This window comes from Oncorhynchus masou, chromosome 27 (assembly GCF_036934945.1).
Source record: "Oncorhynchus masou masou isolate Uvic2021 chromosome 27, UVic_Omas_1.1, whole genome shotgun sequence".
NCBI classification, from domain to species: Eukaryota; Metazoa; Chordata; class Actinopteri; order Salmoniformes; family Salmonidae; genus Oncorhynchus; species Oncorhynchus masou.
Window position 1 is genome coordinate 45,792,894 of NC_088238.1, and position 27,305 is coordinate 45,820,198.

At 43.3% G+C, this 27,305-nt stretch overlaps 1 protein-coding gene and 1 pseudogene across 1 annotated transcript; one reads left to right on the plus strand and one right to left on the minus strand.

Annotated features, from left to right (window-relative positions):
- The first annotated feature begins 44 nt into the window (after positions 1-44).
- On the plus strand, positions 45-19,870 carry LOC135516295 (nectin-4-like; annotated as a pseudogene).
- On the minus strand, positions 18,831-25,575 carry LOC135516294 (oocyte zinc finger protein XlCOF6-like). The gene is made up of 3 exons (XM_064940463.1): positions 25,320-25,575; positions 23,190-23,450; positions 18,831-22,014 (listed from the first exon to the last, which is right to left on the minus strand). Exons 1-3 carry the CDS (start codon positions 25,488-25,490, stop codon positions 20,455-20,457), a joined length of 1,992 nt encoding a protein of 663 aa, XP_064796535.1. The 5' UTR covers positions 25,491-25,575; the 3' UTR covers positions 18,831-20,454.
- Between the last annotated feature and the right edge of the window lie 1,730 nt (positions 25,576-27,305).

Sequence of the window (27,305 nt, forward strand, 5' to 3'; positions counted from 1 at the left end):
TACACCTAGATCATGGTTAATTGTAGATAGGATACAGCTATCTTGGAAGTTTTTTTTGTTCTCCGTGTACAGGTATGAAAAGAACAGTTTGTTGCTTTAACTAAACTGGAAAGGTGACTTCCCAGATGTGTGTGTGTCAGAGAGAGAGAGAGAGAGAGCGCTTGCAACAGGTGTATCCAAGAAAACAGGTAGGCTGAACCACTCCTACTTTTGTGAAGTCAGAATATGGTGTGAAAGAAACAACATACGCTGTTTATTTCATTAGCCGTCTATTATTTTGCCAAAACGCAAAAAGGAATAGGCAACAAGTTTCGCACAGAGGGAGAGCAACTTTCCAAAGGATTTATTGGAGTAAGATGGACCAACCGCAGCATACAACATATTACTGAATTATAAACGTTGGTTATACCTAAGATCTATACTGCTTTTTACATTTCTTTACACTTGTCTTCAATTTGGAATTGGATGAAAGAAAGTTGACTGTCTGAGGTGGAGCGGGACTTCTTGGACCAATGTTCTGACTGATTCCAGCATTGTAATAGACCACACACCTTTAGCCTTATTCAGGACTATCAAGGAGCAGTCGGGCGGACCACTCCACCGAACCGGGGAGAATGGCATCACTCCTGGGCGGACTGACACCGCTGCTGTGGATCCTTGGGAGTTTCAGTAAGTCATTTATTAATGGTTTAATGTTTAGACCACGAGGAAGAGTAACACTGCAATAGGACTAAGTAAGGCAATATAATTTGCTAAGAAAGGTTCACATAATAATGACAAATATATTAAAAGTTAACTAAAGCTCTGCGTTTTATTTTGGTTTACCTGTTGTCCTATTTATTTGAGTAATTTACCTACCAAGTAGTTTTTTAAATGTAATTCTAAAAGTAGGCTACTGCCAACTTTGGCTCGTGTCCAGCTTCTTGGGTTCGTCTTTTCTGGATTAGATGAACAACACTTGAGGAGTTGTCTGATATTTCTGGAAAAACAGGTTGCAGTTAATCAATTTCCCTCCCTCATGTTTACTATTCAGTCTGACTCCTTTCCTTTTCTCTCTATCTCTCCCCCCCCCCACACACACATACACACACACACACACACAAGTATGTCTGTATGGGGATCAGAGAAGGATTGCAGCCGGCGTCTATCGTTCTATACTGTATTTATAGATGCTGATGTATAATGACTGTTATGCATTAAGAATACAGAGACATTGTTTGTGTGAGGCTGAGACATAGAGGCCGACTGTGTGTGTGTGTGTGTGTGTGTGTGTGTGTGTGTGTGTGTGTGTGTGTGCGTGTGTGTGTCCAATGTGACAATGTGTATCTATTCATGCACAGAGAGGATGAGAGGCAGTCAGATGGCAATCAGGACTTCATTCCTTGAGGATCAACAATGTTGTGACTTGGCAGAACAGTGTGACATTATAGATGATGTAGCATTACTGGTTATGTCTACATCAAATAGGTTAGTGAGTTTACAGTTCTACCTGAAAACCCACATGTTGTGCGTGCATGCGTACGCACGTGTGTGTGTGTATGTGTGTGTGTGTGTATATATATATATGTGTGTGTAAACTCAGCAAAAAAAGAAATGTCCATTTTTCAGGACCCTGTCTTTCAAAGATAATTTGTGAAAATCCAACTAACTTCACAGATCTACATTGTAAAGGGTTTAAAAACTGTTTCCCATGCTTGTTCAATGAACCATAAACAATTAATGAACATGCACCTATGGAACGGTCGTTAAGACACTAACAGCTTACAGATGGTAGGCAAATAATGTCACAGTTTTGAAAACTTAGGACACTAAAGAGGCCTTTCTACTGACTGAAAAACAACAAAAGAAAGATGCCCAGGGACCCTGCTCATCTGCATGAACGTGCCTTAGCCATGCTGCAAGAAGGCATGAGGACTGCAGATGTGGCCATGGCAATAAATTGCAATGCCCATACTGTGAGACGCCTAAGACAGAGTTACAGGGAGACAGGGCGGACAGCTGATCGTCCTCGCAGTGGCAGACCACGTGTAACAACACCTGCACAGTATCGGTACATCCGAACATCACACCTGCGGGACAGGTACAGGATGGCAACAACAACTGCCCGGGTTACACCAAGAACACACAATCCCTCCATCAGTGCTCAGACTGTCCGCAATAGGCTGAGAGAGGCTGGACTGAGGGCTTGAAGACCTGTTGTAAGGCAGGTCCTCACCAGACATCTCCGGCAACAACATCGCCTATGGGCACAAACCCACCGTCGCTGGAGCAGACAGGACTGGCAAAAAGTGCTCTTCACTGACGAGTCGTGGTTTTGTCTCACCAGGGGTGATGGTCGGATTCGCATTTATCGTCGAAGGAATAAGCGTTACACCGAGGACTGTACTCTGGAGCGGGATCGATTTGGAGGTGGAGGGTGTGTCACAGCATCATCGGACTGAGCTTGTTGTCATTGCAGGCAATCTCAACGCTGTGCGTTACAGGGAAGACATCCTCCTCCCTTATGTGGTACCCTTCCTGCAGGGTCATCCTGACATGACTCTCCAGCATGACAATGCCACCAGCCATACTGCTCGTTCTGTGCGTGATTTCCTGCAAGACAGGAATGTCCGTGTTCTACCATGGCCAGCGAAGAGCGTGGATCTCAATCCTATTGAGTACGCCTGGGACCCGTTGGATCGGAGGGTGAGGACTAGGGCCATTCCCCCCCAGAAATGTCCGGGAACTTGCAGGTGCATTGGTTGAAGAGTGAAGTTACATCACACAGCAAGACCTGGCAAATCTGGTGCAGTCCATGAGAAGATGCACTGCAGTACTTATTGCAGCTGGTGGCCACACCAGTTGCTGAAAATAAACGCAGTTGACAGTGAGAGGACGTTTCTTTTTTTTCTGAGTTTATATGCATATGTGTGTGCGTACACGCATACGTGTGTGTGAGGTGTGTGTTTCTCTGGACACTAAAGGGTTCACTATGAATTGGTATGGACAGTTAACTAGTGCAACAAGTCAAGCAACATGTCTTCTCATCTAATCACTTGCTTTCATACACCTGTTTCTCTCCGTCCTCCATCTGACTGCCTCCTTTTCTTTGTGGTGCTCTCTTAAATTCCTCCACCCCATCTCTTGGCCTCGCTATCCTCTTTGCAAACAAACTTTCCACATCTCTCTGTTCTCTACACCTCTTCTCATACTTTCTGTCGTTCATCCCCTAAAGTATACGGAAGGATACTGAGAAGAGGGTCAGGGTACTAATCCTCAGTCATGGTTCAGTGTACAGTCTCCCTAATGTCTTTCAACCTCTCATTCTCTCTCTCTCAACCTCAATCCTTCTGCCCCCCCTCGCGCTCTCTCTCTCTCTCAACCTCTATCTCTCTGCTCTTTCTCCCCCCTCTCTCAACGTCTATCTCTCTGCTATTTCTCCACCCCCCTCTCAACCTCTATCTCTCTGCTCTTTCTCCCCCCCTCTCTCAACGTCTCTCTCTGCTATTTCTCCATCCCCCCTCTCAACCTCTATCTCTCTGCTCTTTCTCCCCCTCTGTCAACCTCTCTCTCTCTCCACCCCCCCTCTCAATCTCTCTCTGTTCTTTCTCCCACCTCTCTCCCACTTTCTCTTAACCTTTATCTTTCTGCTCTCTCTCTCTATACTCTACACTGTGACATTGTATTGTATTTCGCTATATTGTAATTGTCTTTATTTTGTGTTTTCTATAATGATGTTTAAGATGCCACACACATTTACCCCAAGGGGACAATAAATTCATCAATTAAGTTTCTCCCCCCCCCTTCTTCCTCCCTTTCTCCTCCTTCCCACCCTTCCTCTTTCTTCCCCAGTTGCTGTGGTGCAGGGGGACTTTGAGCAACAATCTCCCGTGCAGTCCTTGACCGAGGTTGAGACCCGGCTGCCCTGCCGGTTCAAGGTGGAAGTGGGCCAGGTGGTGGTTCAGGTCTGAAGCATAATTCACGACAGTACCCATAAAACCAGATATGTTGTACAGAGCATTATCTTAGAAAAGTTGTCCCTAACATGATGTTGTCTCACCTCTCCTTGTCACAGGTCACCTGGACCAAGGAGAGAGCAGATGGTACCAAGGACCAGATCATCACAGTACACCACACTGCCGGACAAACAGGTAGGACACTTATACAGTAGGTGTTACAGTAGTCACAACCATCTTTCTCTTCATATTATTGTAGCGAACGCCACGGCCGGAAAGCAAACCCGGGTCGCTGGTTGAAAGGGAAACACCGTACGCATTGGGCCAATAGGGTTAACCCACTTGGTGGGAATGGTAACCTGGCTCACATAGCGAGGACGCTACAATACATTGGTAGTCCACCCTCTTTGCTAACACTCAAAGCCCCAGAAGTTGAATTGAAAGTAGATGACAAAACTACACCTGCACTTTTAACCCAGCTACTTCTCCATCTCTCTCTTTTTGCCTCCCCCATATCTCACTTCCCCTCTCTATCTCTCTCCTCCCCCCCCCCCCTCGCAGAGTTTGGTCAGTACTCGGGGCGTGTGCGGTTCGCCAGCAGTGAGCCCACAGTGGACTCGTCTCTGATCATCATGAACACTGTGGAGTCAGATGAGGGCAGGTACAACTGTCACATCAGCACCTTCCCCTCGGGGAACTTTGAACAACAGCTGTCACTCACCGTGTGGAGTAAGTTCCTCCCCTTCGTTCCCCTTAGTCATTGTGTCACTTTTTGATTTACAGAGTATAATGTCCTTTTATGGCCAATATCTTTTAATGGAAAGAGTAATGGCTGATTGGTGGGATGATGTTGATGATGATGGTGATAATTAGGATGAAGATGATGCTGATGAAGATGTTGATGATAATTAGGATGATGTTGTTGATAATGATGATGATGGGAATAGGTGTCAGTTGTAGTATTACTAGCTAAAATATTAGCTTCAGTTATGGTAATAATATTCATATAAGCCACAAGATCAGTAAACGATTAAGAACTGTTCTTGTGACTGTCAGTGTATCCAGCTGTCCGAGGTTTTTAGGATCAAGTTTCCTCAAAGAGCTGATCTAGGTTTTTTTAAACACCTACCTAATGGAGAAGATTAGATCTCAGCTTGGATCATGTCAAAGCTGATCCAATTGCAGTGCTTGGTGATTATCACCCCCTGAAACATCATGTCACTGATCCAACTAACAACTAAGACCAGTTCTAAGATTAGTCCTTAAGTCACCTCCACAAACGCTAAGACCGGTGATTAGTTGCTTCCTGTCCCTGAAGGAAGTCTGACAAGTGACCGTTCTTGATTCTTGACATTTGACCCTTGACCCACACAGCCACGCCCATCTCCTCCCTGGACCCTGTGATTCTTGTCGAGGGCCAGTCCTTTCGATTGGCTGCCTCCTGCCGCTCCGTGGCCCGCCCCCCACCCATCCTCAACTGGGACACAGACCTGACGGGCCTGTCACAGAATAGGAGTTCGGTGGGCGGGTCAGTCTCCACCCACTTCTCCCTGCACCCCCTGAGGAGTATGAACGGGATGAGGCTGGACTGTCTGGTGAGGCACAGTGCTCTGAAGGGACCCCGCAGGATCACCAACAACCTGGTGGTGCACTGTGAGTTCAGACTCCACGATAGCTACGATTCTAGATACTTTATGCACAGCTCATTGAGTTTGGTCGCCAATTATTTATTAAACCAGCTAACAAGTCATATATGTTTTATGCTTGACCTCTGACCTCTTATGCTTCATTCCAAATTGCTTTTTGCTTTTTTATTTAGACAGATTAGAAAAAAGGGGGGGGGCTAGATTAGGAGGACACAAAGTGGGAAAGGTGGAGACAGGGATCAAACCCGGGTCTTGGTGTCCCTAGACCACCAGAACATGTGGACTTTGAGTCCATAAAAAGGGGGTTTACCAGGGTCAGAGCTTGTGAGGCATAGCCAGGGACCCCTCCTGTGTGTACAATCTTACTCAGTATGGGCAATCACTACCTGAATCACTAACTGATATATTGCTTTTTACTATAATTAACCAATGATTAAGGAAGTTGTATCTACCACGATGAACACAAACTTGAATAAGGCTAATGAAACTCAGCAGTTACAAGACAAATAGCTACACAACATGACCAAAAGTATGTGGACACCTGCTCGTCAAACAACTCATTCCCTGTGCTGCTATGACAACCTCCACTCTTCTGGGAAGGCTTTCCACTAGATGTTTGAACATTGCTGCGGGGACTTGCTTCCATTCAGCCACAAGAGCATTAGTGCGGTCAGGCACTGATGTTGGGCGATTAGGCCTGGCTCGCAGTCGGCGTTCCAATTCATCCCAAAGGTGTTTGATGGGGTTGAGGTCAAGGCTCTGTGCAGGCCAGTCAAGGTCTCCCACACCGATCTCGACAAACCATTTCTGAATGGACCTCGCTTTGTGCACTGGGGAATTGTCATGCTGAAACAGGAAAGGGCCTTCACCAAGCTGTTGCCACAAAGTTAGAAGCATAGACTCGTCTAGAAAGTCATTGTATGCTGTAGTGTTAAGATCTCCCTTCAATGGAACTAAGGGGCCTAGCCCGAACGATGAAAAACAGCCCCAGACCATTATTCCACCTCCACCAAACGTAACAGTTGGCACTATGCATTGGGGCAGGTAGCGTTCTCCTGGCATCTGCCAAACCCAGATTTGTCCGTATGACTGCCAGATGGTGAAGCGTGATTCATTACTCCAGAGAACACGTTTCCACTGCTCCAGAGTCCAATGGCGGCAAGCTTTACACCACTCCAGCCGACGCTTGGCATTGGGCACGGTGAGCTTGGGTTTGTGTGCGGCTGCTCGGCCATGGAAACCCATTACGTGACGCTCTCGATAGTCAGTTATTGTGTTGATGTTGCGTCCAGAGGCAGTTTGGAGCTTGGTAGTGAGTATTGCAAACGAGGACAGGCGATTTTTACACGCTAAGTGCTTCAGCACTCGGCGGTCCCATTCTGTGAGCTTGTCGGGCCTACCACTTTGCGGCTGAGCCGTTGTTGCTCCAAGAAATTTCCATTTCACAATAACAGCACTTACAGTTGACCGGGGCAGCTCTAGCAGGGCAGAAATGAGACAAACTGACTTGTTGAAAATGTGGCATCCTATGACAGTGCCACGTTGAAAGTCACTGAGCTCTTCAGTAAGGCCATTCTACTGCCAATGTTGGTCTATGTAGATTGCATGGCTGTGTGCTCGGTTTTATACACCTGTCAGCAACGGGTGTGGCTGAAATAGCCGAATCCACTAATTTGAAGGGGTGTCCACATACTTTAGTGTATATATAGTGTACAGTGCATTCAAAGTATTCAGACCCCTTGACTTTTTCCACATTTTGTTACGTTACAGCCTCATTCTTACATGGACTAAACTGCATTTTTCCCCTCATCAATCTACACACAATACTCTATAATGACCAAGCAAAAACATGTTTTTACTAATTTACAAAAGTATTCAGACCCCTTGCTATGAGACTTAAAATTGAGCTCAGGTGCCACCTGTTTCCATTGATCATCCTTGAGATGTTTCTATAACTTGATTGTAGTCCACCTGTGGTAAATTTCAATTGATTGGACATGATTTGGAAAGGCACACACCTGTCTATATAAGGTCCCACAGTTGACAGTGCATGTCCGAGCAAAAATCAAGCCATGAGGTCAAAGGAATCGTCCGTATAGCTCCAAGACAGGATTGTGTCGAGGCACATATCTGGGGAACGGTAACTTTCAATGTCTGCAGTATTAAAGGTCCCCAAGAACGCAGTGGCCTCAGGTGACCAGCACTGACAGAGCTCCAGATTTCCACTGTGGAGATGGGAGAACCTTCCAGAAGGACAACCATCTCTGTAGCACTCAACCAATCAAGCCTTTAAAAGACACATGACAGCCCGCTTGGAGTTTGCCAAAAGGCACCTAAAGACTCTCAGACCATGAGAAACAAGATTCTCTGGTCTGATGAAACCAAGATTGAACTCTTTGCCAAGCTTTACATCTGGAGGAAAACTTGTACCATCCCTACGGTGAAGCTTGGTGGTGGCAGCATCATACTGTGGGGATGTTTTTCAGTGGCAGGGACTGGGAGACTAGTCAGGATCGAGGGGAAAAATTAACGGCGCAAAGTATAGAGAGATCCTTGATGAAAACCTGCTCCAGAGCGCTCAAACCAAAGGTTACCCTTCCAGCAGGACAATGACCCTAAGCACACAGACAATGCAGGAGCGGCCTTGGGACAACTCTCTGAGTGTACTTGAGTGGCCCAGCCAGAGCGCGGACTTGAACATCTGGAAAGACCTGAAAATAGCTGTGCAGCAACACTCCCCATCCAACCTGAAAGATCTTGAGAGGATATGCAGAGAAGAATGGGAGAAACTCCCCAAATAGAGGTGTGCCAAACTTCGTCATACCCAAGAAGACTCGAGGCTGTAATCACTGCCAAAGGTGCATCAACAAAGTACTGAGTAAAGGGTCTGATTACGTATGTAAATGTGATATTTCAGTTTAAAAAATGTTATAAATTACCAAACATTTCTAAAAACCTCTTTTTGCTTTGTCATTATGGTGTATTGTGTGTAGATTGTTGAGGGAAAATAACGATTTAATCTATTTTAGAATAAGGCTATAACGTAACAAGGGGTCTGAGTACTTTGAATGCACTATATATAGCATAACCATGCCGTAAATATTATGCATGTACAAATTTTTTATTTTATTTTTATTTCACCTTTATTTAACCAGGTAGGCTAGTTGAGAACAAGTTCTCATTTACAACTGCGACCTGGCCAAGATAAAGCATAGCAGTGTGAACAGACAACAACAGAGTTACACATGGAGTAAACAATTAACAAGTCAATAACACAGTAGAAAAAAAGTCTATATACATTGTGTGCAAAAGGCATGAGGAGGTAGGCGAATAATTACAATTTTGCAGATTAACACTGGAGTGATAAATGATCAGATGGTCATGTACAGGTAGAGATACTGGTGTACAAAAGAGCAGAAAAGTAAAGAAATATAAACAGTATGGGGATGAGGTATGTAAATTGGGTGGGTTATTTACCGATGGACTATGTACAGCTGCAGCGATCGGTTAGCTGCTCAGATAGCAGATGTTTGAAGTTGGTGAGGGAGATAAAAGTCTCCCAACTTCAGCGATTTTTGCAATTCGTTCCAGTCACAGGCAGCAGAGAACTGGAACGAAAGGCGGCCAAATGAGGTGTTGGCTTTAGGGATGGTCAGTGAGATACACCTGCTGGAGTGCGTGCTACGGGTGGGTGTTGCCATCGTGACCAGTGAACTGAGATAAGGCGGAGCTTTTACCTAGCATGGACTTGTAGATGACCTGGAGCCAGTGGGTCTGGCGACGAATATGTAGCGAGGGCCAGCCGACTAGAGCATACAGGTCGCAGTGGTGGGTGGTATAAGGTGCTTTAGTAACAAAACGGATGGCACTGTGATAAACTGCATCCAGTTTGCTGAGTAGAGTATTGGAAGCTATTTTGTAGATGACATCGTCAAAGTCGAGGATCGGTAGGATAGTCCGTTTTACTAGGGTAAGTTTGGCGGCGTGAGTGAAGGAGGCTTTGTTGCGGAATAGAAAGCCGACTCTAGATTTGATTTTAGATTGGAGATGTTTGATATGAGTCTGGAAGGAGAGTTTACAGTCTAGCCAGACACCTAGGTACTTATAGATGTCCACATATTCTAGGTCGGAACCATCCAGGGTGGTGATGCTAGTCGGGCATGCGGGTGCAGGCAGCGATCGGTTGAAAAGCATGCATTTGGTTTTACTAGCGTTTAAGAGCAGTTGGAGGCCACGGAAGGAGTGTTGTATGGCGTTGAAGCTCGTTTGGACGTTAGATAGCACAGTGTCCAAGGAAGGGCCGGAAGTATACAGAATGGTGTCGTCTGCGTAGAGGTGGATCAGGGAATCGCCCGCAGCAAGAGCAACATCATTGATATATACAGAGAAAAGAGTCGGCCTGAGAATTGAACCCTGTGGCACCCCCATAGAGACTGCCAGAGGACCGGACAACATGCTCTCCGATTTGACACACTGAACTCTGTCTGCAAAGTAGTTGGTGAACCAGGCAAGGCAGTCATTAGAAAAACCAAGGCTACTGAGTCTGCCGATAAGAATATGGTGATTGACAGAGTCGAAAGCCTTGGCCAGGTCGATGAAGACGGCTGCACAGTACTGTCTTTTATCGATGGCGGTTATGATATCATTTAGTACCTTGAGCGTGGCTGAGGTGCACCCGTGACCGGCTCGGAAATCAAGATTGTACAGCGGAGTAGGTACGGTGGGATTCGAGATGGTCAGTGACCTGTTTGTTGACTTGGCTTTCCAAGACCTTAGATAGGCAGGGCAGGATGGATATAGGTCTGTAACAGTTTGGGTCCAGGGTGTCTCCCCCTTTGAAGAGGGGGATGACTGCGGCAGCTTTCCAATCCTTGGGGATCTCAGACGATATGAAAGAGAGGTTGAACAGGCTGGTAATAGGGGTTGCGACAATGGCGGCGGATAGTTTCAGAAATAGAGGGTCCAGATTGTCAAGCCCAGCTGATTTGTACAGGTCCAGGTTTTGCAGCTCTTTCAGAACATCTGCTATCTGGATTTGGGTAAAGGAGAACCTGGAGAGGCTTGGGCGAGTAGCTGCGGGGGGGGGGGGAGCTGTTGGCCGAGGTTGGAGTAGCCAGGAGGAATGCATGGCCAGCCGTTGAGAAATGCTTGTTGAAGTTTTTGATAATCATGGCTTTATCGGTGGTGACCGTGTTACCTAGCCTCATTGCAGTGGGCAGCTGGGAGGAGGTGCTCTTGTTCTCCATGGACTTTACAGTGTCCCAGAACTTTTTGGAGTTAGAGCTACAGGATGCAAATTTCTGCCTGAAGAAGCTGGCCTTGACTTTCCTGACTGACTGCGTGTATTGGTTCCTGACTTCCCTGAACAGTTGCATATCGCGGGGACTATTCGATGCTATTGCAGTCCGCCACAGGATGTTTTTCTGCTGGTCGAGGGCAGTCAGGTCTGGAGTGAACCAAGGGCTATATCTGTTCTTAGTTCTGCATTTTTTGAACGGAGCATGCTTATCTATAATGGTGAGGAAGTTACTTTTTAAAGAATGACCAGGCATCCTCAACTGACGGGATGAGGTCAATATCCTTCCAGGACACCCGGGTCGATTAGAAAGGCCTGCTCGCAGAAGTGTTTTCGGGAGCATTTGACAGTGATGAGGGGCGGTCGTTTGACTGTCGGTAGCAGGCGGCAACAGTGAGAGACTTATTTCTGGAGAGAGTAATTTTTAAAATTAGTAGTTCGAACTGTTTGAGTATGGACCTGGAAAGTATGACATTACTTTGCAGGCTATCTCTGCAGTAGACTGCAACTCCTCCCCATTTGGCATGATGTGGTGATGCCTATAAACGGCATATTTATTAGAATAATAATTCAATTCATTATGACACTGTCTTTCCTCCCTTCCTCACTTGACGCTGCTGCTCCTGTCATTGTCACGGTCACCAGATTCAGTGTCAGGGACGTTGTTGTTAGTCTCAATCTTCTCATGTTGCTCAACTTTACTAAATAAATGTGTTATGGGCACATATGACCAAGTCTCTTTATCCTGTTCTTCCTTTTCAGCCCCAGGTTTATACCTACATTCCATTTTAGCCAGAGTTCAGATTTTTTGCTTGCTAGCCAGCTAGATCTGAAGCTAATCCCCACCAATTTTGTTCAATGAAATGAAAAACGTTCTTGAGGGCCCCTCTCATTGGCTGCCATATCTACTATGAATTAAACCAAGCTTGTATTAGGCTAGGTGTATTAGGTGTACCTGCAGTTACAAGGCAAATAGCTATACCATGCTAGTAAATAATATGCACAGACAAATCACCTGGTGAAGCCTACACATGGGATATTATCATGTAGTAGCATTGTCCATGTGTGTTAAAAATAAATTGCTCTCTGATCTTGTTTCTCGATTGAAGATCCTCCCAATGCAGAGATCTCTGGGTTTAATCATAACTGGTATGCTGGTCTGGAGGGAGCTGCCCTCAGCTGTGTCAGTGGAGGAAACCCCAAACCACAGAGTTTCACCTGGACCAGGTAACACATGCCCTCCCTGCCTGTCGGCCTCCGTCTGTCTGACAGACTCAACTGACTCACGCTCTGTCTGTCTGGCATAATCTGTTTTTGTTTTGATTTACTGGTAATTCTATTAGTCAGTTTTAATGGTGTTACTAAGCCAAACGGGGGGAGGTCAGGAGTTGTTTCTAGTTTTACTATGAGTTCCACTTGCCAGGTTTTCATTGTCAATAATCATTTGATTGAGTTACATCGTTAAACAAAGGTTAGATACATGGTAATACTGTTTTGTTTCAGGGACAGTTCAAATGGAACATGGGTATCAGATATGTTGTCTTACACGGTGATGATAGCTGTGCTGAAGCAATCCCATAATGGCGGAGCTGACTGAAGTTCTTGTGGTTTCTCACCTGGCAAATGTTTCTGGTAACCTTTGGAAGACATGGCGCATGGTGGAGTAAACCATTCTCGGGGTGTGGTAGAGGGTGGAGGTGGAACAAACCATCTACTGGGAATTACAACAAACAAAAAATGTCTCATTAATAAAAAGATGACAGTTCGGCCTATGTCTGCTAGTGCGGACGATGTACAGTACAAGTCAAAAGTTTGGACACAGCTACTCATTCAAGGGTTTTCTTTATTTGTACTATTTTCTACATTGTAGAATAATAGTCAAGACATCAAAATGACGTGCAAACTTTTGACTGGTACAGTATGTGTTTTACTGGATCATGGCCCACTGGGCACACACTGGTTGAATCAACGTTGTTTCCACGTCATTTCAAGGAAACTAGTGGGGTGAGACATGTGTCACCAAGTCTTAAGCTGTTAGTCACATGAACACACCTGCAAGGTGTGTTTGTGTGTTAGTAACACGCGCGCGCACACACACACACATACACTAGACACACAGACAGCACGCTCACACACCCACACTGATTCCCTCTCTCACCCTTATATACTTAAGACTTAGATCTCTTGTTACACTCATCGCTCCTTTGCTTTACTTACACTCCTCCTTAAAACACACCCCTCCTTAAAACACAGTCCTCCTTAAAACACACACGATGCCCTCACGCTCCTGATTTAATGATGAGTAAGAAAGTTAAAGAGGCCCAAAGATCATACCCCTAAAACACGCTAACCTCTCACCATTACCAATAACAGGGGAGGCTAGCATTTATTTGTGTAACTACATTGTTCAGTCGACCAATAAAAACTACGGCGCGTACAGAGCTAGCGGGAAATGCTTTACAGTTCTCTGCCCCTTCCGATTGGAACACTCTTCAAAAGGTCCTGGAAATACAGGAGCTCGTCCCTTTTCAAATGGGTTTAAAGCTAGGTTAAACACTATGATGGACCATGAAGTGGGGGGTTGTCAATGTTTTCACTCCTAGTTGCACCACTTTCCCAAACCATGTGTAAAATGTTTTTTTTTTAAACTGTAGTGCTTTGTGTTTTACGTTTTAAATGTGTCTGCAACTTTGTGTGCTGCTATATTGACCAGATCTCCCCCCAACCCCTCTTTTTACGCTGCTGCTACTCTCTATTGATCATGTATGCATAGTCACTTTTAACTATACATTCATGTACATACAACCTCAATTGGGCCGACCAACCAGTGCTCCCACACATTGGCTATCCGGGCTATCTACATTGTGTCCCACCACCCGCCAACCCCTCTTTTACACTACTGCTACTCTCTGTTCATCATATATGCATAGTCACTTTAACCATATGTACATACTACCTCAATCAGCCTGACTAAACAGTGTCTGTATGTAGCCTCACTACTATATAAGCCTGTCTTTTTACTGTTTATTATTTCTGCACCTACTTATTGTTCACCTAATACCTTTTTTGCACTATTGGTTAGAGCCTGTAAGTAAGCATTTCACTGTAAGGTCTACACCTGTTATATTCAGCGCACGTGACAAATAAACTTTGATTTGATTTAATCTCAATGAGACTAACCTGGTAAATTAAAGGTAAAATAATTTAAATTGGGCACAACATGATCCGAAACACAATCAAAACAAACTGAAAATGCATCCAACAAGTTTGTGGAGACACAAGCTTGATATATATTCATTGCGTGCTAGGAATATGGGACCAACTTTTGGCTACTTTAATAGACTATAAGTGAATTTGTCCAAATACTTATGGCACCTTTAAATGGTGGGACTAGATACACAAAGTGCTTTAATTTCTTAACGGTAAAGCAGATGTGTATGAAAATACTCTCAAATAAAAAGTGACATTTTGTACTGTCACCTCCTAAGAAACATTTGATATCAAATCCAAAGTGCTGGAATATAGAGCCAAATGAAATGTTTTAGCTTTACTGTCCAAATAAATATGTAGGGTAGTATACTTTCACTCCCCCTTAAAAGTCACACGACTCCCACCCGCACGCACGCAGCAGGTAAACCAGTTTGCCTCTTTGTACTCCGAATGCAAAGCAGCGGGAGAAGTAATACCCGTGCTGTCATATTGTCCTGTTGCAGCTTGTGCGGAATGCAAACAGAGGACGCAGTTTCACACGAGGGAGGAAGGGGAGGGGGGGGGAGAGAGGTTAGAGAGGGAAGAGAAAGGAATGAGTGTGGGCTCTGAACAGGAGCTTTCGAACTTGTCGAAAGACAGGGAATGGGGGAAGTGGGTGGTATCGAGCCAAAGTGGGCATGGGACGAGGGAGGAAGGATACACTGTGGATTTGTTTAGAACATTATCAGGCAGTGTGATCTGTGTCTATGTAAAATGTTCCGGTTCCTGTTTCTGTTTTCTTCTGCACATTGGGGCTCATAAAGAGTCTGTTCAAAAGGCCCGAAACAGGACTCTAAAGTATATAGTAGCCTATTGTTCAGATGTAAGACATTTCAAATGGGAGTTCTGGGCCCGTATTTACACTGTCTCAAAGTAGGCGTGCTGATCTAGGATCATCAGGTCCCCCCCCTCTTATTCACGATTTAAAAACCCAGACTGATCCGAGATCAGAACTCCTACTCTGTGATGCTTTGTGAATACGGGTCCTGGTTTGTTGTGGCCTGCTTCATGTCCTTGTGGTGCTCATTTGACCTTTTACGGTTAGTGTTGTTTGGTGGTCAGTAGTCAATTGTATTTTGGGATGTGTTGCTGTGATGTTCGGGTTAGTGTTGTTGTTTTGAATGTGGTGTTTTTTACAACATTGTTGGGTGTGTTGAAAGGGTGTGTTCAGGTTCAGTGAGTGGTGTTGGGCGTTAATAGTCATGAAATTCAGCCCATTATTGTAGGATATACTGTATTCTTCTGTTAAACCCTACGTTAAGTGCTATAGTATTTCTGTTATGCGCAGGAAGGGTGGAGACTTACCAGAGGGCGTTACGGCAGGGAATGGATCCCTGCTGTTCAATAGGCCCCTCGGTTTGACAGACGCTGGTATCTACCAATGTGTGGCCTATAACGTTGTGGGGACCGGGAAAGCAGAGGTGGAGATCACTGTGACAGGTAGGTTGTGTTGTCACTCTGAGTCATATTAAAACAAATCACTTATTTTTTTAACAGTAGTCCAGGATGTATGTTTTTTTTGTTGTTGCTGTAGGCCTCCATGTTTCTTTCCTAAAAAAACAACTCTATTATATTAATGGTGCCAGTTAAGCATTTAGATTACATGTTCAGTCCTGTATTCAATATGATGTGTATGTTGATTATGTTTGTGAATATGACATCACTTCCTGTTGTCCCTTTCCCACAGAGCTTCCTCAGAAGCCGGTGTTTTTCAACAGTCTCCTGATGATCATAGTTGGCGGGGTGGCTGGAGGACTGCTACTCATCATGGTCATCATAGTAATCTCAGTGACCCGTCACCACAAACAAAAACAAGAAACTGGAGAGAGAATTGACTGTGAAGAAGTATGTTTTAAAACCTCCCTTGAAATTGTTCTAGAATCTAAATGACAAATGTTACGCTGAAAACAGTAAATGCTTTTTGAATTAAGAATATTTTAACAATGTTTTTCTCTCTCTCTTTCTCTCTCTCTCAGGGAGGAGATCAGTACACTCTCCAGGCAGGCCTCTTTCAGGAGAGTCAACTCAGTCAGTACGGATGCTAGAGGACAGGTATATAATATTACCATGTCTTACAATCTGTGGTCTCTTAACAGTCTAGGCATGCAGTCATTTCGTAAATAAATACTTGCAATTCCATGAGCATTATCTATTTGCCTCGAGCTAATATGGTCATCTCTCCCTCCCTTTCTCATCCCTTGTTCTTTCAGATGGAGGAGAATATCCCTCTCAGAGTGGAGGGGACACTGCGGACCAGTCTGTCCTCTCTAGGGGTCAGTCTTAATTTCACTCTTTCTCTGCATGCGGGGGAGCCTTTAGATTTAACCTTCATATTCATGGCTTCTGGGTGGCATGCACATCTTATTTTAGTGTTTAATTAAACATTTATGTAGTTAAATGAAATGTAAGGAGCTTATTTTCTCGAAGTAACATTTATATGTGAATATAATAGTGCATCTCACATACCCTATATGAATTATACTTCATACTAATGAACTGTTACGTTATTAAGACTTCATGCTTTCTCTCCATCTTCTGTTCTGGAACTCCCGCTTCGGAGGCCATTTGAAATCAGACTTTTCAGTGCAAAATGTGTGATGTCTTTAAAGCTCTCTCTTTTTCTCTCTCCATCTCTCTTTCCTTCACACCCAGGATCCAGGGCGCATCAGGGACAGTCGCTCTACTCTGGTAGGGGGAGGTGGACTGGACTACCAGTGTCGACCTGTTCTGAACAACTCTTCACGACGAGGGAGGGAGAACAGAGCCATGGACAGAGAGGAGGAGAACAGACTCAGGGTGGAGTCATACGTACGGAATAGCACTATGTCTTTGGTAAGTGTGTGTGAGAGGCATAAGGAATCAAGAATTGCATACTCACTTTCTTGTAAATTGCTATGAAAATTAGAACCTTTATAATTAAACGCATAGGTTTAGTATAGGTTGCTAATAGTGATACTCAAATTAGCCCTAGTTATTTATTTTTCCTCTCTCTAACCACATAGTTACCCATTGTTTCTGTTTGACTCACAGGGAACCCGTCTCCACCTGCCAATCCAACCCTCTCCCTTCCCAATGGAACAGTCCACCAAGCTGCTGAGGTCCCTGAACGGCAGCGTCATCATCCCAACAGAGGGGGGTTTACATGCACGGAACTCCCCTCTCAGCTGCAGCTACCCTCCTGTCACAGACGAACAGGAGGAGGGTGAAAGTGTGGAGGGGGAGCGGGGGACAAGCTCCAGGATGAGTCATTTAGATCAGGGGAGGTCAGAGGACCAGGACAACAGTTCTCAGATCTCAGACGCGGAACGTGGACACAACCATCACTTCCAGCAGAACAACGGAACGCTGAGACCCAAACCCCGGCCCAACGGCATCCCATCCCCACACGCCTCCCTCATCCATAAGGCCCAGATTGTATAGATGGGTCTGGGCAAGAGCAGGTGACGCACTATACGACAAGGATTGGTCGTGACTTTGGGATAGGCGCTCGCCGGTGTGGTGGCATATCCCGGTGGCAGCCAGTTTACCTCCTTTTCACTTCTAGAACATCCCTTGCCTTCGCCTCGAGCTCTCAGACATTTTTGATCAACAGGTAAAGGTCCTTATTGGTGAACAGATAACGCTTCTGATTGGTGTAGAGATACAAATAAGTAACACATACGTTTCACAGGAGAGGAGCTGGACAAATGAAAAGCTTATGAATGTCAGGTTGCACATAGACCGAAGTAGTCATAATATTTTACTGTATATAAAATCACAGCAATAACGATCACTACAAGAAGCATCGAGGACTTTTACATGATTTTGTACCCTAAAAAGACTTATTTTTTTACATTTATTTTTATTAAGACTTGATGACAGGACACTGTAACCGAGAAACAAGATTTGAATATCATCAAATGCAGTGACTCCTAACTGAACTCAGCGAAGAGGCATTCAGCAGAAGCACCAATAGCGCTTGCCCGTTCGAAAGAATCCATGTGTTGGTGAACTTTCACCCTCCTTTCCTCTGGATGAGGGGATACAACACATACTGATCTGTTCACCCTAATATTGAATCCATCTTTCTAACTTTAAGTGTGGCAGGGGTTTGTTTAGATATACTCCTGCTTTCCATGAACCTTGGTGTGCACAAACAACAACACTTTGAACTCGCTATAGTCTTTGATGCCAAAAGCCAATGAGACTGCATTTTAGCTGTGGAAAAAGTACCCAATTGTCATACTTGAGTAAAGTAAAGATTAAGTGAAATTCACCCAGTAAAATACTATTTGAGTAACAGTATTTGGTTTTAAATATACTTAAGTACATTTTAGCAATTCCATTTATTTTTTATTCTTAAGTATCAAAAATAATAGTATTACTCATTTCAAATTTCTTATATTAAGCAAACCTGACACGATTTTTTTTATTTTTTAATGTACTGATAGACAGGGGCATACTCTAACACTCAGACATAATTTACAAACAAATATTTTTTTAGTGAGTTTTCCAGATCAAAGGCAGTAGCGATAACCAGGGATGTTCCCTTGATAAGTGTGTGAATTGGACCATTTTCCTGTCTGGCTAAATGTTCAAAATGTGACGAGTACTTTTGGGTGTCAGGGAAATTGTATGGAGTAAAAAGTACATTATTTTCTTACGGAATGTAGTGAAGTAAAAGTAGTCAAATATAAATAGTAAACTACAGATACCCCAAAAACGACTTAAGTAGTACTTTAAAGTATTTTTTTTACTTAAGTAGTTTACACCACTGCATTTTAGACAAGAGGTTAAAACAGCTTTGATATGAAATGTTTTACACAACAGTGAGATCCTATGTGAAAGTCTACTAAAACTGAGGATGTAAAAGCATTGTTCTATTTTCTTACATCAGACATTTAGACAATCAAACTGTTATATGCCTATGTTTGTATACATACAGTTAAAAGAGCCTTTGCTTTGTAGGCCAATATGAAGTATTATTATGTCTGATTCTGCTGTATTATAATTCATTGAGTGCATCCGAAATGGCACCCTATCCCCTACATAGCCCCTGGTCAAAATAAGTGCACCATATCGGCATAGGATGCCATTTCAGCCACAGACATGCTATCGACCTACATCTCTATAAGTGGGTTTCTTTCATGCCGTACTCCAGTAAATGACTTATTGTAGTTCCCTGGTTTGTACTGTATGTATGGGATTCATGTGTGGAACTTTGTTGTTTTAATGCACATGTACTTCTTTAGGAGAGTAGCAATATCGTTCTGTTTTCTATATCATTTTTTCCGTTGTATAATACTGTAACACTGATCTTTCTGAGTGAATGTAATACCTACATAGAATGTAAGAGGTTGGAAGTATATACACCGCCCCCTGGTGTGCACCAGTGGATAGTGCAAGAGAGGAAGAAAGTTCAGGGATCTTGCTGTAAGGTCTGCAGACTGAGTTTTTCCTGGCGAGGTCACGTGGTCATGTGAAAACCCCTGACCCAACCACGTGCTCCATTGGCCACAACTGGGGCCTGTTCAGAAGGATGTTGATATAGAACGTCCAGATATAGAAATGTATCATGTCGAACAGACATGATTGGTAGAATAAGGAATCGTGTCAGCTCTATTCATTCTATTTCTATCTGCAACAACTGTTTCACATCACTAAATCCATCCCTGCATATCTTCTAAACATGGAGATGTGTTCATTCAGGGAGGGTGTATGTCTGCTCAATGTATTATTGTGAAATAAACTTCTTGAGGGTTTGAGTCGTGGTTGAGTAGTGACTGGGTGATAGGCCCAATTATTATTATTATTGATTTGGAGTGACTATCATTAAAAGCCTTATATCTGACATTTATCAAAATAATTTCAAAACTTGTGTGGTGCACTGCCCTACCAAGCAAAAAGACAGTAACTGCTCATTTGGTCGAAAATTAGTTAGTCATTTTTGCTACATTAAATACATGCTTAATCATGTGGACAAGTATCCTGCCTCTATTGTACTGTGTTTTGGAGAAAATGGGGGTCATGTTAGCTGTAACTGCTTAACAAAGGCAAACAAAAGCCATTTTTCTGCTTCTGTTCTCTCTATCGCATCGAAAGGGTTAATGGTAGTATACCGATTAAAAAGTAAACATGCATGATTGTAGTATGACGAGAACATATTACAACTTTTAATCACAATTCCAAAATAACAATGAATGTCAAAGCATTGTCAGAACGAAAGTTACAAGTTGTGCCTTTTAACCTGCGTCCTCCCAGAGGCTTCGTTTAGGAAGGGGTATTAGATTCCCTCCAATATTAGAAAGAGAAATTGTTTCAAGTCAAACAAACCAATTCCGCAGCCTCCTCAACAACCCTGAACCATATGGCTTCTGAAATGTATGATATCCTTATATTGTTTGCCACATTTCCCACAGGCGTGGAGTTCGGTCACAGAGTGAAATTTTGCGACATGGGTTTTAAGGTAGGACGCCAGAGCAAAGGTTTTACCACAGTAATCACAGGCGAACGGCTTCTCACCGGTGTGCAAGGCCACATGGACTTTTAACGATTCGTGTTTATAGAAACCCTTGCCACATTCGTCACAGGTATAAGGGGGTTCTTCCGTGTGTGTGCGTTCGTGTCTCTTGCGCTCACGTTCACCTTTGAAGCCTTTCCCACAGTAGCTGCACGCTAACGGCTTGCTGGTCAGGTGCGAGGCTTGATGCATCTTAAGGTACCTTGACCGAATGAAGGTCATTGGGCATTTGCCGCAAGCATACGGCTTGGAGTCGGTGTGAGTCTTCTTATGGTCGCTAAGCGTATACTTGGTTTTGAAACACATCCGACACTGAGAGCACTGGAATGCTCTCTCTTCTGAATGAACACTTGCGTGAATTTTCAAATTTTCTTTTTTTCCGAAGCACTTCCCACATGTTGGACATTGGAACGGCTTCTCTCCCCTATGGACTGATGCTTGGTGCTGTTTGAGTTCGGAAGGAGACTTGAAACCTTTTCCACACAATTCGCAACGGTGAGCTCCTCCTCCGCTGTGAGTTTGCTGGTGATTCTTGAGGTATTTCAGCTTTACGAAGGTTTTTGGACATTTGTCACAAGCATATGAGTTTGAATTTGAATTGTGCAATATTGTATGTTCCTTGAGGCCATTTTTACTTTTAAAACACTTCTGACACACGAGGCATCGGAACGGTTTCTCTGTTGAATGAACGCTTGCATGTTTGTCCAAATAACTCTTTGTTGCAAAGCACTTCCCACATGTTGGGCATTCAAGCGGCTTCTCTCTCCTGTGGACCACCAATTGGTGATTTCTGAGCTTCCAAGCAGTCGGGAAACATTTCCCACATAATTCACAACAATAAGGTCTCTCTCCTGTGTGAGTCCGTTGATGCTGTTTAAAATTACATAATTTCTTAAAAACCTTACCGCAGTCCGGACAGAGGTACTCTTTCCTGGTGTTGGTAGTCTTCTTTTGTTTCCTGTTTGGCCTTGGCTTTCTGTTGTGAAGAGATTCGTCACTCGAGGTTTGTCCGGCATTAGCATTCTCCTCCTCCCATTGGTCATCATCTGCGTTCTCCTTACTTCCGTCTGATTGTGCCACCATGGGTGCTTCTGTCCTCTTCTTTTCGCTCCTGGTTATGGTGTATGGCACAGAATCCCCACTGAGACTTTGTGCATCTGTACTTAGGGCCTGAATGTCTTTAGGCCTGCTTTCTGCCTCTCTGTCTGTTGGCCTACTTGCTTCTTGTTTGGCTGTATTTGGCCCCTGTTTGTTAGACTTAGTGAGTGAGGAAGGTAATTTTGCCAGAGATATAAAGCATTGTTTCATCTCTATGGTTTTAACTCCGATCGTGGTCTCCTTGCAATTTGTAGTCTTGTCAGCCTCATCAATGGGAGTTGGCACTTCAACCTGGGAGAAAACAAAAAATGGATTGGATCTCCAACATACACACACACACAGTCACAGAGCAGCAACCCTGGTTCAGGTTATGGAGTTAAGTGCCTTGCTCAATGGTACAATGGCAGTACATGTCAGTCCAGGTATTCAAGGATAATAACAGTAAAGGGCTCATGCCCACTGACAACGTCAGCCCCCTGGACTGCATAACTCATGCAAATGATGGGGGTCACCTTGGGGTCATGATAGGGGCTGCACCAAATGATTGATGTATTATAATGATTGATTATGCTTATGTTGTATTCATAGAAGGGGAAGGCCTGTAAGACCCTCCCTCACTACATTTATAGGGTCCTGGACCACAGATTAGCAATATATGCATTATAAGATTATTTTCTAGTCTCTGCCTCTTATAAGAAACGTTATGAGCAGATGTGAGAGCCATTGTGGTCAAAACAGGATGTCTGTGATAAAGCGCCTCAAGGCTAAAAAAGACACAGACACAGACCCCTGCAGGGGAGTAAATAGATAAGAGACAAGTCAGACATACCACTGTAAGCCACACGGGAATGGAACATTAAGGCTGAGCCCTTAGAAAACACTGGACTATTGTTTTCTCCTGCAAGTCTGCATAACTGTATATGCATGGGCTTGGTCTCATGAGTAGAAGGTGTTGACGTAGGCAGTTACATCACTAGGGGTTGACTGCAAGCATATTAAAGCAACTTTGACCTGTTTTATATTGCAGAACTTGCTCTGAAACATACGTGCTGTGTTTCCGTTGTCAACTTCTGTCTGCAATTGCATTAATAAAGGTTTGATTGATTTACTTAAAGAAGATTTTGTCTGCTTGTTGATTTCGCCAATAAGCCAAAGATTGACAAGGAACCTATACCTACAAATTAATCTATGATCGTATACTATCCATTTGTTCTTTGTATGACATTTTAATATTTGATTATTAACCAATGATATTAGGCCACTCTTGGCCATGATTACAGACACCTGTGTCTTTTGACACTATATAAACGAGTCATCCCGCAGTGTTTGTGATTATACCCTGATGAAGACAGCTTGGCTGTCGAAACGTTGGTAATTAAATTGTTGCATCTGAGCTCCTAGAGTGTGCGGCTCTCTTTTATTTTCAAGGAACCTACACCAACACAAACATGTTAAATAAAACATACCTCCAAATACTCTGCAAACTCCGGTGAATATGGTAATCCCGTCCATTCCTGCTCTTCCAATGTCTGTGGGGTTCTTCCCACTCTCTTTTCAGGTATCTCCTTACCGTCAGTCATCTCCAATAGCTTAACTTTCAGAGATTTAACCTCACTTTGACTCTGGCATATCTTTGAACACAGAGCTGCAGTACCTTTGGAGATCAAGTGGTTGATTTTGATAAGTGTCTTTGTCACGAACTGTTTCATCACACATTTCAACTGGACCTAGAACAAGAAAACATATATAGATATATTTTTCATTCCACAACAACCTGTTTTCAAGCTGTTTAACTATGGATAGAAAACTAATTAGCTCATATGTTAAAGGGATAATCCACCCCCAGAAATTAAAGTCCTGTCAATTTGAGGATAGTAAACGTAAACTCACCCCATTCCGTACAAATGTGCGCAACCGCAACATTCAAACGAGGCTAGAAAGAAAACTAATGGGACTGTAGCGACTGTGTTGACTTCAAAATCGGGGGTGTGAACTAGGTTTCTATTCAAGCGTTGATCGACATGGAAATGGCTCTATAGTATTGGAGAAATGTTGAAAAAAATGGACACTGTTACATCTAGACGTGTCATGTCGTAACGTACAGCACGCTTAAAGCATCTATTTCTGTCTTACAATCTCTCTCCGCCAGGTGTAGCACTTCTCTCATCCTTTAAAAACAAGAAATGGACAGTAAGGGGGGATACCTAGTTATTTTTTGTGTTCTCAAAGCCGCTGTTTACTTGTAAGATCACTTTAGCACCACCCTAAAAACCCGATTCAAATTCAACACAAACCTTCAAATAGGTATGTAATGACACATTATATAAACTCTTTATAGTGTTTTATTTAAATTTTAGAGGCGGTAAGTTAGACAGATCGAGTGAAAAAAAAACAATTTTCCCACATGACATCTCTCCTTCTCACTATCACGCATTAGTTTCGCTTCCCCACCCGCCATTTTTAAAAAATACCCCAAGGGGCTCGTTGCCTGCTTGAATTATGCAGAAACAGGCAGTGTTAGGTCATGTAATTGATTCTGTTGGAAAGGGGAGAAATTGTGCTTTACAATGGTATTGACATTACAGTTGATCTGGAAGTATTACGTTTTGGGGGCACTAAAATAAGGGCAATTGTACAGACCAAGGCGATGTACGAGTTTACGTTAGTTATTTTACTCACTCATAGAAAATATACTATTTTCCCCATAATTTAACTTCTAAGTGTTCCGTTCTCACCACTGGAGATAAAGGATAACAATCACATTTTATAACTCTTAAATAATTACATGCACTCCAGATCGCCAAACCAGCCAATATACACAAGGGTATATACTTGTCTAGAACACACCCATCTATATATATCGTTAAAACAAATTATATATATTTTGCTGAGGTTGTGTTCGTAAATTCAATCTGGAGTGCGCTCTGGGCCTTTGTAATTTTACTCGCCCTAGCAGAGCTGGTTAGGCTATTTTCATGTTATGCAGAGCATTGGTGACTGTAACTGTACAGCGAGCAACAATTTAATTACGCTTTTCCGCCGTGGTTTACTAACACTGCCATATTCAAGCGGTGTCGATCATTCGTAAATTCATCAGTTATTCTGCACTCTGTCACACTCCGATGAGTGCTCTGAAATCAGAGTAGATAGCCAGAGCGAATTTACTAACGGACCATTTGATGTGTTCTATCTAAACAGTGTACCAAATTAGTAACTACCATCATGCAATGCGCCCTTTGTGTCTGTGGGAAAGGGCCGTTGGTGCCATAGCAACGTCTGTACTTTGCATTGTCTGCCTCAGAGATTAACTGCAAATTGAACATGGTCTGATTGTAGACCCCTAAATTGATAGTGCAGTGTGTTTAGACGATTTTACTACTTGCTAACTACTTCACATGCTGGTAATTGTGTTTGGCTACCTAACTAGCCAGCCCAGAGAGAGCATTGCATTGAGGGCTTTTGTATTCGACTTGGGCTGCAACAGATTTCCACAACGATTTGCACGTTGATTGTATTAGTGTCATTTAACACTGCAAATCATAGGAAGTAGTGATGTTTGATGGATTATTAAATTTATTTTTAAATTAGCCACTTACTTTTACCTCCAACTTGGACTCCCCTGTCTTTCCTGCATCGGCAATGCCTGTGCTGTGTTGTGTAGAAAAGACTGAGACCGCCATACATTTGTCAATTTCATCCTCAAACGACATCATTAATTCATCCATAATAGATACCAACTCATTATGGAAAGGATCTGGCTGCCACATCCTGTATTTGGTAGTTAATTATCAACAGCGATTGTTACATTTTTAACAAAGTACAACAACCGACAGACCGTATGACGATACACCTTCTTCGGTGAGGTTTAACGGCGGTTGACTTCCAATAATGGTGCATTACCCCCACCAACTGGACTGAAGTATAAATCCATTGTTCACTGAGTGCACAAAACATTAGGAACACCTGCTCTTCCATGACACTGACCAGGTGAATCCGGAAAGAAAGTTATGACCCCTTATTGATGTCACTTGTTAAATCCACTTCAATCCGTGTAGATCAAGGGGAGAAGACAGGTTAAATGAGGATTTTTAAGCCTTGAGACATGGATCGGGTATGTGTGCTATTCAGAGGGTGAATGAGCAAGACAAAATATTTAAGAGTCTTTGAACACGGTATGGTAGTAGGTGCCAGGCGCACCAGTTTGAGTGTGTCAAGAACTGCAAAGCTGCTGGGTTTTTCACAAACAATTTTCCCGTGTGTATCAAGAATGGTCCACCACCCAAAACTCATCCAGCCAACTTGACACAACTGTGGGAAGCATTGGAGACAACATGAGCCAGCATCGCTGTGGAACACTTTTGACACCTTGTAGAGTCCATGCCAACCGACGAATTGAGGCTGTTCTGAGGGCAAACGGGGGTACAACTCAATATTAGGAAGGTGCTCTTAATGTTTTGTACACTCAGTGTATTTTGTGAAACGAAAAGAGAAAAATGATCCGGCCAACTAACCGGTAGTCACTAGTTACCACAGCCACAAAGACATAAATCTCACCTATTTCTACAATTATCTTCTTAAAATGTGATTTGAAACCTAACCTTAATCGCACTGCTAACATTATTAAGACAAAAAGGCTAATGTTTCTTTATACATTTTTACGATATAGCCAATTTGGACTTTGTGGCTCTGGTAACTAGTGGGAACACAACCTACCCCACACATTAAAAACCCACCACCACATTCCACTATTTTGACCCCATCTTATCCTACACCAGGACAACGGCCTGGCAGGAACTACCATTCAACACACCCTGTAACTCTTCTGCAGTAAAATCTCATATTAGTAAGTACTAATTAGTAAGTACACAACACCTATTTTCTGTGACTTGCATTCCATTCCGGTGGTACAGGTGATAACCACATTTAATTTGTAGGCCTATCACTCTGTACTGGAAAAAGTATACTACTCACTTTGAGCCTGTTAGGGTCCCTCACCCTTGAACCATCTTCATCTACTTTCTTCACTGGCTCAGCATAGAACACCTTCTGTACAACTCTGACCCTGGCAGCCCCAACCTGCCTCTCTCGCACTTCTGATCCCCAGCAACAAGATAGTGGTTGTCATGGTGCTGTAAGGTAGCCTAGGCAGAGAGCTCTATAAATATTCTACCTATTTTTTTTCATACATTTTAAGTGTTTTTGTAGCTTTTGTTTAAGGTTTTTTTTTTGAGGGTGGGGGGGTTGCTCTAGGGTTTGATCACTATATCCTGTGGACTCAAGAGTTGCAGGATCATGTAAATCCAAGTATGCCTAGTATGCTAGGTCTACTGTTTAGGCCAGACCTACTATGATATGTTTGTTAATCTTTTGAGCCATGTATTTATTAAGATGACCACAATGGAAATACATTTTCAAACGTTTTTGTGTCATTCTCGATGATTTAAAATGCATTATCCACATGTGTGGTTGTATAGTGTTTTACATGATCATATATATTTAACATGGGTACCCCTACAGTTGACACATACTGCTTCCTTCACCAATACTACACATTCCTTTGTCCCATGCCCTCCTGCACACTT

Excerpts from the sequence above, each read along its gene's own strand:
- LOC135516294 (XM_064940463.1), bottom strand. The coding sequence starts at position 25,490 with ATGTGGCAGCCAGATCCTTTCCATAATGAGTTGGTATCTATTATGGAT. Across the intron at positions 23,451-25,319 it reads AGTCCAAGTTGGAGGTAAAA|GTCCAGTTGAAATGTGTGAT; the intron begins GTAAGTGGCTAA and ends TTCTTGTTCTAG. Across the intron at positions 22,015-23,189 it reads AGTTTGCAGAGTATTTGGAG|GTTGAAGTGCCAACTCCCAT; the intron begins GTATGTTTTATT and ends GTTTTCTCCCAG.